Raw genomic sequence first — 16,335 nt, 5'->3', positions numbered from 1 at the left:
TACAGATAAAAATCAAATGAGAAAATATTTTATGTTTTATTTTCATTTTAATAACAAAGAACTTTTCTGCCATCCCTTAAACATTAAAATATAAAGAAAAAATGTCTCATATTTCAAGATATTATACAAAGATTTGTATTTTGTAACATGTTACACTAAGATGATAAAAGTAAGATTTACTGCATAGTATAACTGTATATCAAAGACACTCTGTGTAAGGCATCCGTTCTCCATTACTGAATCTTCTTAATGAATCATCTATGCCACAATAAGGCCCCTGAACAAAAAAAGCCTGCAGAAACCAAGCTCCTGACTGAAACTGCATCAGACACACAAAATCAGTGGGAAAAAAAAAGAATTATTTACATTTGTTGTTTAGTTTTTCCTTCTTTCTCTTTTGTAATGCATTTTGTAGCAATTGTGTTAAAAAAGCTCTCTATTGTTATTTACCAACTGACAAAGGCATTGGAGAAAAAAAAAATTACTCTTCATACATTTCAACAGTTTTTGTCATACATCATTGTCCAGGAAACCAACCACACACACGTGTTGCTATCAATTACATACAATTATATCCAGGATTGGCATAATAAATCCAACTGTCTAATAACCAGGTCACCATGGTGATTTATTAATATGCCTTGTGGGATCTGTTCAGCTCAACATCCATGATGCTTATTGGCTTGGGTGTTAAGTGCACTAGGCTCTGACTATGTCACAGAACTGCATCAGAGTTTGCTTTGTGGCTTAAGCAGGTCCTTCAGGGCATCCAGGTTCTCCCCCTCTGGAGCCTCAGGCCATGCGCTGTGGTCTGGAGACAAACACACACACAAGATGTTAGAATACAACACAAAGCAAAGTCCAAAGTGTGGATACATGCATGTATTAGGAAAGTGTATGTACCAGGTATCTCCCACATGGAGTGGTACAGACTCTGTCCCGCATCAACCCTCAGTGTGGCTCCAGAGATGTAGGAGGCAGCAGGAGAGAGCAGGAAACACACTGCTGATGAGATCTGAAAGTAGAAAGTAAAGAAAAAGTCACCGGTGTCTGTGATACTACAGACACACAACATGTCCTCAGTATCTTTGGCTCTCTGCCCACCTCCTCTTACTTATGTCATGCCTGACAACTATTTCCTTATATTGTCTGACACCAGTTATTCTAATGTGGGGTTTGTAATCAGTAGTGTGTCTCATGGTATCCTACTTTGCTGCATTTTCATATAAAATCAGTTGCCGCTTCAATCAAATACAATCCAACACAACAGTGCTGCCATAAACAACATCTTTATGAAGCTTATAATGTTCAGTTTTTGTTATAACTGTCCCGGAGATGTTAATTCAGACTTATCAGCTGATAAAAACACTGATATTGGATTATTCTGCTAAATCCTACAAGATGACCACAACCACTGACAATACTTTTAAAATGTTCACTTTACATAATATTTGCACATGGCAGCTACAGTATGGTTAAGGTTAGGGAAAGACCACAGTTATAGCTAATAAACACACAAACTGCACACAAAATGGAGCATAATCGTCCAACATTAATGTAATTCAAGGAGGTACTGGGTCATCATTGTAAACTCAAGGTTCAATTTGCTTTTTTCAGAGTTTTCAGCTGTATGCTACAGCAAATTCTATTTCCTTAAGGCTACAAGATATGTTCAAAAGCCCTGGAAAAAAGATAGTAGGTGAACCTTGAGTTTAAAATAAATTATCACAGATATGTTAACTGGTGAGGCCGTTAGTAGTGGGGGTGCTGTACTGGACTGCATTATACTAAGAGGTTTAGTCCTCTCATTTACAGCAGGGCTCTTGTATTATTGTACATGTGGACCTAATAAAGTGGCTACTGAGTGATGTTTTCTGAAATACTGAGATGACTGTTTAACAGATGACAGTTTAACTTCTTTCTATCATGCAGTTCCATGTGATGGAGATCTATCAGATGAGATCTAAACCAAACAAATACCATCCAATACTGTACACAGTGATATTATATTTTGGATATTATGGTATATTTTACTGTGGTATATTTCTCCTTGTATCCTTGTAAATCTGTATTGTGATTATTTTGGCAGATAGTGTGAGTGTGATAAGAGTCACGGTTTTAGCTGGAATGTTAATTTTTTGCATTTAATTTTTACAGAAAAAAAATAAATAAATAAAAATGATGACGTTATTTTATGATGTTTGATGTCATTTTTCATCTCTTTAGCACCACAATACCTAATGTATGGTATGTTATTTGGACATTGAACTCGCTCATCACAATATTGCAATTTGGATAAAAATTTCGATTCATTTTTCAGTTACACTTTTTAGTCATAACAAAGCTGAAGTCCACATTGTGTGGGTGTCACTAAGTAGTTACACACCTCCTCTGGTACTCCCAGCCTCTTTGCAGGGCTAAATGGAACAGACATCTTGAAAAGATTTGGTCCAAGCTCCTTGTAGTTCTCCATCGCAGTTTTGGAAAAGATCGTACCCTGCAACCAGACAAATGCACCGGCTTCAAATTACCATGTGATCAAAGAACTCAAAAACTGATTCTGCACTAAGTCATGGCCTGTTCGTACCGGTGCCACAGCGTTGACTCTGACTCCTGAGTGTGCCCACTCGATGGCCAGACTCTTTGTTAAGTTATCCACTGCTGCCCTGGCCGCTCCTGTGTGGCTGTCAGGGAGAAGAGACAGTGCTTCAGCATGAGGGAAAAGAGTGTGTAAGTTTGTAAATTTGTGTGTGTATCTGGGAAGAGGCGGTGCTTACGCCATGCCTGGGAAGCCCTTCCACATGTCAGCGATGATGTTGACGATAACACCGCCGTGCTGTTTCATCCATGCAGTGTAGACTGTGTGGAAGAGGACAGCAACGCAGTCACAGCGAGAACTTCAAACACGCTCACCAGTGCTAGCTGCCTGCAGCTCACCCTCTTTGCAGCAGTGAAAGGTTCCGGTCAGGTTGGTGTCTATCACTGCCTTCCAGCCTTTGGAGGACATGTGCTCTGCCGGGCTGCTGAACTGACCTCCTCCATTGTTTACCAGAAAGTCTATCCGGCCGTACTGCTTCAGCACAGAGGACACAAGAGCCTTCACCTGCAGCACAGGGAGTTCAAGATGTGTATAATATAATCAGGCAAACGTGCACTCGCAACATTAACATGAGGCAGTTTCAGAGGCTGCACGTGTGTGTGGGGGTTCACCTCGTCCTCGTTGCGGATGTTGCACAGTAGGGGTGTGACACGTGCAGGGCTCGAGGGAGGGATCTTTTGTCTCATCTCCTGAGCTGCCGCCTCCAGCCTCTCTGCCTTTCTACTGGCGATCACCACACTGCAGCCTGAAGACAAAATTGTCAGTTCACCTTCAACTGCAACTTTGTGAGAGCAACAACTATTTACTATATGGTTATATACTGTGATTACTGGGAATAAAGTCACCTCATAGTCTCTTTATACATGATTCTGAGTGATTTTTCATATGGACCACAGGGAGTTCCAGTGGATTTTTATCATGTCAGACCAACAGGTGAAAGTGATCTATCTGTGTTTATTCAGCGAAGACAAACTTCAAGGGTGAAATCAATATCTAAAATCTGAGGGGGAAAAATATGTCATCAAATCAGTATTGAACCAGATTTTGTGATCAGATTAGGATTTTTTTTTATTGCCATGCACAGTGAATGTCTCTATTAGGGCTAAATTATATGCCACATGTAATGCCACATGTAACATACTGGGAGTGGCAATGGCAATTTTTGCATTTCATTTTCCCTGAAAAAAAATGTATATATAAAATTCATGATGACTTGATTTTTGACTTGTAAGGCTCGGGAATCTCTGTAGCAACTCAATACTTCATTTATAATAGTTATAAATGTTGTGTCACATTTTACCCTCATCAAAAAATGCAGCTCCTACAATTTGGTTATTGCGCTTCGCCAATTGCGATTTCAATATTAATTCGATTAATTGTGCAGCCCTAGTTTCTATCACACTAAACATACTTCATTTTGATACTGTGTGCCTCCGCCGTGTTAAAACAGTGTCACAGGTGCGCAGGCTGTTACTGGCCGGAGGTGAACAGGTGAAGTCTGCTCTGTGTGTCGGAGTTCACTGGACTGTTGTGTCAGTCTCTTCCAGCTGCTCCGTGAACAAGAGACCAAACTCACTGAGGATCACGCAGCGCATCACTCACCCAGCTCCAGCAGCTCTGCGGAGATAGCTTTACCGATACCGGTGCCCCCTCCCGTTATTACTGCAACTTTGTGGTTGAACAAGCCCGGTCTGAAAACACTGGAAGCCGCCATACTTGTTTCTTGACCCTGTTGAGACGAGTGCGACACCCCGCCCTCTGCTGGAGGGTTTACGGCAGCTGAGGCCTGAGGTGTCGCGCTGCTGCCATCTTCAGTCAACCGCTCCCTTCAAGGTCCATTTCTCTCAATACAAACTTTGTACCATAAATATCATATATTAAGTGTTCAAAAAAATTTAAAATTAAATTATGTTGCCTGAACTTCTGAAATGGATATTTAATGTTAGGGAGAAACACATAAAGAATGTCCTTCAGAAATGAAATTGACATTCTTTGTCCACTTTTGTCAGACAACATTTAAACACGTTTTATTATCGATTTTATCAATTGGAGCAGTCCTGAACTTTTAGTTTTGGGATTTTATTTAGTTTAACACTCTTGCACATTGTCTCCAAGTTTTTTTTTGTCTTTTCATTTTACCATAATTTGTCTTTCTGTATGTATTCTTGTTATTTCTACAGCTAAGAATTGTGCTGAGGTTCAAGAGGGATTTTAATTAAAGAGAGAGTGAAGTGTGACTGAGCCGAAATTATATTAACCTGTTTTGTTCTAGTCTCCTTAAAGTGCAGTATGTCTATCATAATACGTATTCAAAATTCACTCTAAAATGCATTAACACTGGCCCCTTATAGCACCAGCAATAGAGCCTGACTGACCATTGCAGGAAATACACAGGCATAATCAATAACATTACCAATAGCTCAGTGACATTTAGTTGTGTTGGTAAGTCTCAACAGAGAGAAAACACGTACAAGAGCTCTGGACCTGGCAGATAACATGGACTGCAGCCATTACTGATGCTGTTAGACCAGTGTGACAGGTCAACATCAGCTGTGAGAAAGGTCTGTACTCCAGATCTACATGAGTGTTCATCAAATGATAAATAATTTCAGTTGACAGGTTTTTCTCTGTTGATCCTTTCAGGGAAGTATTTTTACCTTCTGCTCCAGTTGACAGTGCTGTTTTATCTGCACGAGATTCAAACAGGCAAAAGGCACTGAAGTTAAGTGGTTTCTAACTCAACGCTTCACCTTCATAGTCCACAGGGTAAATACAGCACATTTAACTGCCCATAAAGCTGTGGTTCACTCATTTAATTTGCTACAAGAAAGCAGCTGAAGTGTTTACTGACCAGGAGAACCTCTCTTCTGTTATGCCACTCTTACATGCAGATGTATTGGGACAGTTGTGCTGCCTGTGACAGTACAACTTTATTGGCAGCCTGAGCTCCAGTGAAAATTTCTCACTCATGCAACGTCGCTGAGGCATCTTCTAGATACAGCACCGATGTTTTGATGTTACTGCTGCATTATAAACTAGATGTACAAAGACACAAACAAAGGATTCCGCTCCAGACCGCTTTATTTTTGGACGTTGGCCATGTCCAAGTCGGTTAATTTATAGAAAATAAAGTCCCAAATCCACCAGCGATCATCGCATTGGTTTACTGGTCCTTCAACTCCTTCAGTCTCCTGATTGCAGACTTGACTGTGACAGCGGAAGTTGTGCTGAAAAAGAAATAACACAAAATTACTTACAATGGTGCATTTAAACAAATACTCCAACTTAGACATCTAGAAGCCATCCACCATATTTTCAGAAAAATGAAATAAAGAAAACCAGGTGTGTGTGTTTTTTAAGCTACTTTTTTATTGTAATTTTCAAATGTGAGGGTTTGGGTTATGCAAAGTTTATATTAAGGTAAGCAAAGGTTTCAACTTAGGTCCTGACTCTCAACTTGTCAAGCAACTTTGAGTATTAAGGATTTCTCAACAGCTTTCCAGGCAGCAGTCCCTTATATTGGCAGTTGGATGTCTGTAATCACAGGACTGCTTCATTTGACAGCAATGAAAACTTACTTCATAGTTCACTCTGAGGTTGTTTAATGGAATAATGTTGAAAGTACAATCTTCATTTTCCATATTGTGGTCTGGTGAGCTCTATGGCTTTATTATTTCAATTAGGCATTGCACTGGATGATTTAGAGTTCCCTCCATTGGCACATCCACATGAATACATTCTACATCTGTCTGGATGAACACACTATTCCCCAGGATGTCATCACTGATTCCGTCCAATTTCTAGAGAAGAATGTGGCTGTCATCCTGGAAAATTCAAGTATCTCCAAAACTATCCAGTAAAATACGTTTTATATTATAATATTCTGAATGGAGAAATTAACCATGTAGTTGCTGAAATTACGCTTCATATTGACAAATCCTAACCCAGAAAGTTGAGAATAAGGTTCTTTTTAAAGTCGGTTTACAGTCCAACAATGCAACAAACCCGACACATCCCATGGAACAAGTACAACAATCATATTTTTACATCAGCATTGTAGCAAAAATATGATTGTCTGTGGAGCAGTCCTTTGATCAAAGTCAAAGACAATATAATTATATAAAGAGCAACAGTTTCAGTTACATGTTGCCAGATGAAGCTGCATGCTAACATTACATTAAGTACAAGGAAACTTACTTGTAAGTCCAGGCGCCTCCAGCCACCGTCTTCCTGCAGGACCCACAGTGCCAGATACCAACAGCCCTCCTCTTCATCTTGGTCTGCAAATATAAATAAATATATGAATATATAATGAATAAAACAATATACCAGGGTATCTTTTAAAATGTATCCAGATGCAACATTCAACTTTCATTATATTTGTGTACAAACATTAAAACCCTTCTACTAAACGAATTCCTGATTTGTGCACTGCTTTCTGCATAACACCATGAATTTACTACATCACAGTCTTTCAGTGTTCCCTATGGCTGTCCTTACCTTGCCACAGAAAGAGCAGGTGTATTTTGCATGCTGGGAGATTTCAATTTTCTTAACCATCTTCCTCAGCGATGCACCATAACGCGTGCCATATTTACCAACGATCCCCACCTTCTTGGTACGCTTGGCCTGTGGACAACATGAACACACAGTAAGACACAATATGCAACATTAATGCTGCAAGCATACCAACAGTAACCACTATCAATATAATACTTTGATACATCTTAAATGTATCTTTCTAATTGTTCTGGTGTTACAAGTGTAAAATATATGTGCTTACAGGAACCAACCGGTTTAGACCCTGTACAATGACACAGTAGGGTTTTAAGGAGCCATGTTTGACAGCTTAATGTATATAGTAATACACCATCTAACATCGGTTTTAGGTGTTAGACACACTTCCTGCCTAAAAGCAGCACAACCCATGGAAACGGGGTAAATTAGCTTCTGTCACCAGTGGTGTAACTAGCTGAACATGCTAGCCACCCGGCTAACTCCAACAACCCTGGACCAGGTCTGGAGACGATGAACTCAATTTAAACACGAAGCGTGCAGTTTCGCTTCGCTTTAAAAAACTGCTCTAAACGAGCACGGAATATAGGATTTGACGACCGGCAACAAGCTAGTCTGACTAGCTCACCCGGTACTCGGACTCAAGTGAGTTTAGCAATGGTGGCAGCCATTTCTGTCTCAACAGGACCATGAAAACATCGTTTTTTTGCTGTTTATACAATCACTCAACAAGCACAAAAAAGACTCTGGCGTGACAAAGGAGGATGCCGCAAAGCCTCTGAATATGTGATTATATCATTTATAGCACAGAAAACGTCAGATTGACACGGATTGGGAAGGGGACAATCTTGCTCACCATCGTTTCAGTGGAGACGTAGGTCCAAAGAGGGATTGCTTACCGCGCAGGCGCGATTTACTCAGTCGATCGGGCTGCATTGTGGGACTTTGAGTTTTCGAGGAATGCACATAAATATACATAAAAATAAAACACCGTTTAAAATAAATAGTGAAATATAGATATTTCGTGTTTCTGTTATACCCAATTTCAAGCATTATTAGGAATGAACGAAACACTTCAGAGAATACGCAAAATGACAAAGGAAATGGAAACCCGTAACTAAGGACGCCTCAGTAAATACGCGCATGCGCATTAAAGTGGTGGACGACAACATCCTTGCTGCTGAGTTGAAATGTTTGTCCACTTAGCTTGTCATAATGCGGCCTTTGTTTGTGCAGATATAGTGCATTAAAGATATTCTTTCGTGACGACTAAGTTCGGTGATAAACTATGAAGCTAACACGGAAACTGGTCCTCGCTAAGGCCAAGGCCTCCGACTTGGAAAGCGTCAAGAAACTAAACTGCTGGTAAGTGTTTCATTTTAGCAGAGCAATAGTTTAGTTGGTTTTTAGTTTGCATGCTGATGGTCAAGGTTCACAGGTTTTGTTTTGGTTTTTTTTTTTGCATATCTCGTATTTGCAGTAACGGAACATTTTGTTATTACAGGGGATGCAACCTAACCGATGTGAGTAGAACAACTGTTAATATCGTGTTTGACCATTACTTATGCTGTAATCGACTTTGTTACTCTGAATTGTATTGTTTTATTTAAGTTTTATATTTGCTATATTATAATTTTTATACTCTGTCTTCCCAGATTTCTATCTTCTCTCAAATGCCCAACATCACGGTGCTGACCCTGAGGTTGGTCTGACACACTGACAGCCATGTCACTGTGAACACTGACACACCGTGACACTTGCAGTGAATCGTTTTGGATGAATAACGAAGCCTCTTCTTTCTTTTTCTCCATAGTGTCAATCGCATCTCGTCTCTCGCCCCTCTGGCTGGCTGTCTGTCTCTGTGTGAGCTCTACCTGAGGAGGAACATGATTCCCTCACTCTCTGAGCTCTCTCATCTGCGGTCGTTGACAAGCCTCAGGGTGCTCTGGCTGGCTGAGAACCCCTGTTGTGGAGCTGAGTCCAGCAAGTATCGCCTGACTGTGCTGCGCTGTCTGCCTCGTCTCCAGAGGCTGGACAACCTGCGTGAGTGTGCAGTGACTTTGCAGCACTTCCCCGTTGCAACAGAAGTATTCAAATGGCTGTGCTGCATTTAAGATGGTTAAGATAAAGCTCCATTCTGCGAGGGGATCAGAAATTATTGTAGTGAAACACACCTGTATTTTACCCTCTGATCATATCACATGATCCTCTTCAGGACATAGTTTGCCCAGTTGTCATGAAATTGTAAATGTTTAAATTTCCTCATTAGCTTAAAAGTGGAGGTTTGAGTTGGAAACAGCTGACGACAAAACCACCTCATCCAAAGTAGCTGTTCTGGATCTTTTGAACTGCTCATACCTATGTATGTGTATAATGTTTTGTGTGTGCAGCAGTGACAGATGAGGAGACTGCACTAGCTGTCATGGAGGGTGAAGTGGTCACCACCCCCCCAGGCAGTGTCCAAAACCAGCTTTCCTCAAACGGACTTCCGGATGCAGAGACAGAGAATGACCCCCTCAACTACAACATGGAGGAGACCAAGTGAGCTGTGTGGTTATATACAAACACATTCACAGAAATAAAACTTCCCATGGATGAAAAAAACTGTCAAAATAATATAGACACATTCAGACAAAATATTAATTTCTCTTGATCTTTGTTTCCAGTAAAATCAGAGAAGAGTTGGGGATGAAGCCCCTCTCCAGAGACAAGTTCCCCTCTCTGTCCTCTCCGTCAACCAGAGACAGCAGATCATCTATGAAAAAGGTAACATCTTATCTCTGCACAGAGCTCCTCTGAAACTCAAATGAATGTTCTCTTCATGTCAGCCACCGACTGATCGCCTTCATTGTGTTTTCAGACGCACACTCTCGATGCAGTTCTGCTGCTGCTGAACGATTTGGATGAAGAGGAGCTTCGCATTGTACACACAGCCACGCTGAACAGACTCCAGACTTACACACTGGACTCAGAGACACTGAACAACTCACTGCAGACACAGAAAACCACTGACATCACACAATGAAACACTGCACAGCATGCACTCAGGGCCAAACCAAAATGTCATCCTTAGAGATTAGAAACCACCCACCACCCCTCTCTCCTGTTACCTGCTTCCAATAAGCATGGCATGTGATGTAATTTCACTGACCCCGTCTTTTTCTTGTGGTCCAGTTTTCACATGTGGAAGAGAACCAAGTGATTTCCTTCGCTTTTTTTTCTTTTCTTTTTTTTTTTTTTAACTGCAGCATGCCTACCTGCCTTGTAAGAACAAAAGAATGTATGTTTTGCTAACTGTAAATCTATTTCTGTAATTAGAGAGAATAAATTGCAATACATTACCTTTCAGTGTTGAATTTAATTACACAGATGTTAGAAGAAAACATGTTTACAGTCAGACACAGAGTGTGAATATCACAGTGCTACAAAGGGGCATTTAGGACAACTCAAAATATGTAGTCAGTTCAGATTTAAACCATTCATTTAAACTGTACAGAGACTGTACGCTGGGCACATGTCTCCCATCAGATGCAGCCGGGCCTTTATATCAGTGACTGATCACTCTGCTGGGAAAGTCAGTTCATGAACTATATGTAACAGAAAAGCCTCCTCTTCTCAGTCACCCTCCTCATTCTCCAGGAAATCCATCAACGTGCTCGCGTCCACAGCAACGATGAGGTACTCTACTCCATCTGCACCCTGGAGGATCATGGGAATAAATGTTAGTACCACACACCTAGATTTTGCAGAAAGTTGCAGCAGAGACGTCTAAAATTAAACAGAGCTCCACCTTGCGTGTCCGTATCAGTTTGTGGTCTCTGAACTCGGTCAGCTGAGTCCTCAGCGTGAGATCCGAGTTGACCAAGAACGCCTCTCGACAACGCTGGTAGAAATCTTGGAATGACAATCCTGCACACAGAGACAGGGAAACATCACCATCAAATAGCAATGAAGTCATATTTTAGTGGAAAATCTGTTCACAATTTTGAAGTATTGAATGTGTGTGTGTGTATGCACCTGTATATGAAGGATTGTCTTTGTTTTCCAGCTGAAATTTCACCAGCAGTTTGAAAATTCCTCTGCAAACAGAAAAGGCACAGAAACATGAGAAGAGCTCAAGCAAAGCATCAGACTGTTTTAAAAAAACAATCCGCTGAAAAATGCCAAATGCAGAGGCAACTTTTGATCATGATCTTCACTTCATTTCCATCTTGGCTCTTTACAAAATCAATCCACCTCTTCTTCTTTTCACCATCTTTGGGAAATTGAATAAGGGCACCATGCTGTTGGGACTGTGGCATCCATTAAACATACACTTATGAACAGAAGGCATAGCTGTCCAGCAAATGAGCGAATCTCAGTAGCAGCAACTCGAGACCCCCATAGCGCACGTTGAGGTCCAAATATGTCACCAGTCCCCCGTTTTGGGCCCATCCAGGAAAAAAATCCTCAACGCTTTCAGGAATAGTTTTCTAACTAATTTTTTATATATATATATATATATATATATATATATATATATATATAGTTTATAATCAAATCTGAGAATTTAACAGCTCACTATATCAACATGAACGTGGTACCTTGCATTGGACGTCAAGCTGCGGAGCACGTGTGTGAGGGAGGACAGAGCGAGCGCGCCAGTCTGCTGCACCAGCAGCGAGTTTTCATACGACGTCTCCTCTGCGTAGTGCTGGAACGTCACACACTCCCACCACAGCCAGTTAAACTGACTCTGCTTAAACTGGTCCCACACTGGGAACACACAGGAGAGATTCAGCTGCGAGGATGCATTTCAACACAATTAACTCTGCAGTAAACACACTTACACACACACCCACCCAGTGGAGCGTTGATGTGGTCTAAAGAAGCCACTAAGTGCAGGTTGGGGAGGGATGCCAGCTGCCCCAGTGCACTCTGGGTCTTCTCTCCTCGCAGCATCGGCCCGTCGATATTATGGATTATCAGGTACACATGGAGATCTGGGCCTGCGTGGACATGCTTATTGTAAAACACACAGAATTTCAACACAAACTATATGACAGAGACACACTCACTGTCTTTGAGGGTCTGAGCGATGAACTGGATCTGGTCTGAGGGCGTTCGGAAACTTCCCTGGTGCTCTAGGACCTCACACGTCAGAGCATTTAAGATCTGCAATGAATGCGTATGTAAATAAACCAAAGAGTGTTGTTTGTACTTTGGTTTCACTCTTTAATTTGGGGTTTTTATTTTTGATACAGGCGTATAGGATACTGACTGATTTAAGGGTAATAGAGGGAAAGAATCCGTTAACCACAAGGTGGATTTCTTGAGCCAAGTGAGACACACGGAAGTCCTCCAGCAGAGCTTTTTTACTGCCCAGACCGTAGACCAACACACTGAAGCCCAACCTACACACAAACACACACACACTTTCTGTCTTGCACCAATTTCAACATGCAAAAACCTCAAAGCTACAATGAAGCATTCAATACAAAAAAGAGCAAACCACACTCACTGTAACTGTAACATCCATTTGCTAAAGTGCTTTCGGTGTTTGCTGTGGAGCTGCTGGATCTCTTTGGAGTAGCAGGAAGGTTTTCCCTCTAAAAGCTGCACCAGCGTCTCCTGCAAACACAAAAACAAGGATACACTCCATCTCAGAAACTTGGCAAAGCATCAGGTTTAACACATTTAGATACTGGCTGTTATATACTGACCCTGTCAAGTTTAGGGGTGTGTAAACGCTCGAGGGTGCGGTCAGATGTCAAGACTTTTGAACTGCCGTGGGCCTCAAAATACTCCTCAACCATACTGGGCTGGTTGAGGGGTTCAGGAGTGTGTTTGCTCTTCTTGGCAGGAGTCTTGTAGAGAGCTGCAGATGAACCTTTACTGGGCGTTCTTGGAGTCTTCAAATTCTCCTTATCCTCCTTCTTTATTTTCTGCTCTTCCTCCATCCCATCTTCATCCTCCTCCTCCCCCTCTCCAGAGTCTGAGGGCGACAGCTCACTGTCGCTGTCTGAGCGGAGGCTCGGAGCTGAAAATGGCAAACAGCTTTAAGCCTCTGTTAACTTACTTTACTGTAAGAGTAAGAGAAGCTACGATCACTGTAATATGTTCAACTCACTCGTCATTCTCTTCCTGAGCCTGTGAGGTGTTGTGGAGACAAACTGGACCTTTTTGTTCTGTCATACAAAAAGCAAAGGTTACACTGAGAAAACAGCTGCAGAGCTACCTAACATCACCACAGAGGAAGATGGTAGAAAAAATATGAATGCCTCTTATTCTCACCCTCTGTGGTGTCCTGCTTTCACCTCTGCGGTCTTGATAGAGAGAGGGAGAGAGAGAGAGAGAGAGACTTAGTTGTATGTAAACGGAGAGCACAAAGAGAGAGGCAGGGTGTCCTGGACTCACTACGGCCTGTTCTGGTGGGAGTGGCAGGTTCAACGTTTGGAGTCTTGCTGAAGGTCACGCTTTTCCCAGGAGTCCGTGCCAACTCACTTGCTATGTATAAAAACACAAAAACAAAGTGTGTAATAAAACAAAGCGTTAATAATCATCTAATAAATCTAGTTGACGCTACACGATACAAGAAGTTTTGTTTATCTATGATGCAGAGTGTGTGACAAGTGGAGGCTCTCACCCGTCTGGGCCATGCTGTGGCCTCGTTTAACTTTCTGAAAAGTGAAAATGGAAGATCCAGCCACTCTGGACATACCCTCCTCATCCTCTGTGAAACCAAGAAACAAAAATACAGCACTACTTACAATGACTACCTTTATATCAGCAACACCCACCCATGCTCCTGTACACTGTACCATGAAGAACTGGAGCTGAGCATTTGTGGTAATATGATGTGTTACTATAGTGTACATAAACCCAGTCTACTGTCATTTGTGTAAACAAAGTATTAGTATAACAAAACAGCATCACAACCCACAGCCTCCAAGATGAATCAACAACAGTTTCAAATAACAATACTGTAAAGATTATAACATTAATGAAAGCAAGATTTATTGTAAGGCTCTTGTATTAGACTGCATTACTTTTAGCTATGTGTAATTTATAAACTGGCATCTGGGTATTGTTTTGCATGATGTGCCTGCAGGTGGAAGTCCCTCTATTAATGAGCTTCAACAAAAACAACCTCAATGAAAAGAAGACATCGTCATCCCTCTAAAATATACAGATGTACATTCCTTGTCTGAAAAAGGCTCTACGACCACACAGAGAGATGGAGCTCAACCTGTGATTAGTTGATTGATTATTTGATTAGTTGACTATGAGCACAGTTTACAAACAGCACTGGGGTTTACAAACAGCACACCAGTCTCACTCACCTTCTGTGTTGTCTGTTCCTAAAGCTTGGATATAATTCTGCTCATCACAGACTCCATTTTCATCCCCATCGTCCCCCTCTGCATCCTCTCTGGCCCGCCGTCCGGCCGGGCTCTTAAACGTGACCATCTTCTGGACAGACGCGCCGCTGCTCTGCACACCTGAGGACACACACAGGCCGGCGGGGGGTGAGACAGAGAGGTCAGACACCTCCTCATGAACAACACATGTAAGCAGAAGTAGAGCGACTGGTGTCCATACCCTCCTGTTTGTCCACGATGTGCTCCAGCACATCTCCATCACCGATGAACTTCACCTCCAACACACTCATGACTACAAGGAAACACAACTGTTGTTTATTAACAGTGATGATGTGAAGATGGTGAAGGAAACTCCGCTGACACCGTCTTGCTTGTTTATAAAAAGGTTTATTACAAAGAAGTCCAGCATGAAATCAAGCACCCTGGGTTGCCTGAGAGAGGAGTCGAAGCCAATATGAATCTCCTCTGATTAACAGCTCTAACTACCCGCTTATATAGGTTGGTTGTCTTCATAAAGCTGAGACAAAACATATGGTCCATATCTAAATGGGCCTAATTTTCCTAAGACAAAGAGGCACTCATCTTCCATGTCCTTTTGACCTGGGCCCCTGACTGAATATACCAGACCCAGGAAGTCACATAACATATGGAACTTCAGACACTACACAACACACAGTGTAACTCAATGCTGCTGTTACAAACACAACACACACATTTCTCAAAGTTGTTTGCTATACTGCTGACAAAGTCTTTTAATCAACTAAGGTTCCGCCATTCATGCTAACCGCATCAGACTAGCAGCTGCCGGTGGGACACCAGGGCCGAGGGGAGACGCACTGAGGCCGGTCAGCGAGCACAGGCAGCGGCGGTTAGACTGAAGGTCCAGCAGAGAAGCGGAGCAGAGATAAAAACGTATCTGAACTGAGGCAACTTACTCGATGAAATGTCGGTATCAGCCCGGGGAACTGTAAACAAATCTTTCATAATCTGAGAGCCACACTGGGAGACAGTGACAGCTTCCCGCGCCATCCTCCTGAAGTTTTTAAACCACGTGACAGGTGAAAGGTCACACGGTGGCCAATCAGAGCGGTCCCCTCGGTGAAAACACCATTTCCCAAAATGCTCTTCGCACCGCGGGCCTACTCACCGCTGACCTTTTTTTAGTGACTGAAAAATTTATCTATATTATCATTAATAACAATAATAATAATAAATGTTATTTTATTATCATTTGTATATATTTTAGAACTATGACAAGATACTTGGCAAGAAAAAATAAGTGGAAATTGAGGACAACATTAATTTTATTCAGTCTGAAAAAATAAATCACAATGTTTGTGGTTGTGATTGCAAACTCAGTCCTGTGTATCAAGTGTATCACAGTGAACAACAATGTATAATAATCAGCCCTTCATCTTTCATTCTATTGTCAATATGTTCATCTTGCATTTACCAGCAAGTTTTGCTTTCAAGTCAAGCTATGCACAAAAGCATCTGTCTTTTTTACAGTAATTTCATTTGTTTGGTTTCCTGTCTGAGCTGCCCTCATAGACAATGAAAAACTCTCTACAAAAAAATAAAAATCAACACTGAAAAGACAAATGCACATTTCTGAAATATGGTCTCTATCAAGGTTTGTGCAATAACGAAGCCGTTCCCAAGAAGCTGCAGAAACTAGATGCACATCTGCATCGTCATTCATTTTTACCATCAAGAGGCACATATGAACAGATGATTGGCCAACTGCAGCATCACACTCGTCTTCTTGTTTGCAGCCTGAGTTTTCAGTGAGTGAATATCCAACGTCAGCTGGCGTTTGTTGCTTCTGTCCCTGCCACAGCACAAACTGATACATATCAA

General features: G+C 41.6%; 4 protein-coding genes across 4 annotated transcripts; 1 reads left to right on the top strand and 3 right to left on the bottom strand.

The window, feature by feature from the left end:
* Nucleotides 1–22: 22 nt before the first annotated feature.
* Nucleotides 23–4,414, bottom strand: pecr (peroxisomal trans-2-enoyl-CoA reductase). Its single transcript, XM_071490733.1, has 8 exons — nucleotides 4,202–4,414; nucleotides 3,211–3,344; nucleotides 2,938–3,103; nucleotides 2,778–2,859; nucleotides 2,588–2,684; nucleotides 2,387–2,497; nucleotides 904–1,015; nucleotides 23–811 (listed from the first exon to the last, which is right to left on the bottom strand). The coding sequence occupies exons 1-8, from the start codon at nucleotides 4,311–4,313 to the stop codon at nucleotides 729–731; spliced, it is 897 nt and encodes a 298-aa protein (XP_071346834.1). The 5' UTR covers nucleotides 4,314–4,414; the 3' UTR covers nucleotides 23–728.
* A 1,248-nt stretch (nucleotides 4,415–5,662) lies between these two features.
* rpl37a (ribosomal protein L37a) lies at nucleotides 5,663–8,110 on the bottom strand. The gene is made up of 4 exons (XM_071490736.1): nucleotides 7,971–8,110; nucleotides 7,100–7,228; nucleotides 6,797–6,879; nucleotides 5,663–5,826 (listed from the first exon to the last, which is right to left on the bottom strand). The coding sequence occupies exons 1-4, from the start codon at nucleotides 7,971–7,973 to the stop codon at nucleotides 5,763–5,765; spliced, it is 279 nt and encodes a 92-aa protein (XP_071346837.1). The 5' UTR covers nucleotides 7,974–8,110; the 3' UTR covers nucleotides 5,663–5,762.
* Nucleotides 8,111–8,251: 141 nt separating this feature from the next.
* cfap410 (cilia and flagella associated protein 410) lies at nucleotides 8,252–10,455 on the top strand. Its single transcript, XM_071490734.1, has 7 exons — nucleotides 8,252–8,479; nucleotides 8,619–8,637; nucleotides 8,770–8,816; nucleotides 8,928–9,157; nucleotides 9,505–9,655; nucleotides 9,781–9,880; nucleotides 9,975–10,455. The coding sequence occupies exons 1-7, from the start codon at nucleotides 8,403–8,405 to the stop codon at nucleotides 10,137–10,139; spliced, it is 789 nt and encodes a 262-aa protein (XP_071346835.1). The 5' UTR covers nucleotides 8,252–8,402; the 3' UTR covers nucleotides 10,140–10,455.
* On the bottom strand, nucleotides 10,453–15,554 carry orc2 (origin recognition complex, subunit 2). The gene is made up of 16 exons (XM_071490731.1): nucleotides 15,411–15,554; nucleotides 14,696–14,767; nucleotides 14,437–14,595; nucleotides 13,740–13,826; nucleotides 13,511–13,600; nucleotides 13,388–13,419; nucleotides 13,224–13,281; nucleotides 12,817–13,133; nucleotides 12,615–12,724; nucleotides 12,375–12,507; nucleotides 12,172–12,268; nucleotides 11,956–12,102; nucleotides 11,698–11,869; nucleotides 11,132–11,193; nucleotides 10,905–11,023; nucleotides 10,453–10,813 (listed from the first exon to the last, which is right to left on the bottom strand). The coding sequence occupies exons 1-16, from the start codon at nucleotides 15,502–15,504 to the stop codon at nucleotides 10,730–10,732; spliced, it is 1,833 nt and encodes a 610-aa protein (XP_071346832.1). The 5' UTR covers nucleotides 15,505–15,554; the 3' UTR covers nucleotides 10,453–10,729.
* Nucleotides 15,555–16,335: the final 781 nt, after the last annotated feature.

This window comes from Trachinotus anak, unplaced genomic scaffold (assembly GCF_046630095.1).
Source record: "Trachinotus anak isolate AG129_WGS33_773 ecotype Australia unplaced genomic scaffold, CSIRO_AGI_Tana_v1 ptg000012l, whole genome shotgun sequence".
Lineage (NCBI taxonomy): Eukaryota > Metazoa > Chordata > Actinopteri > Carangiformes > Carangidae > Trachinotus > Trachinotus anak.
This window is presented reverse-complemented; position numbering and strand designations above follow the sequence as displayed.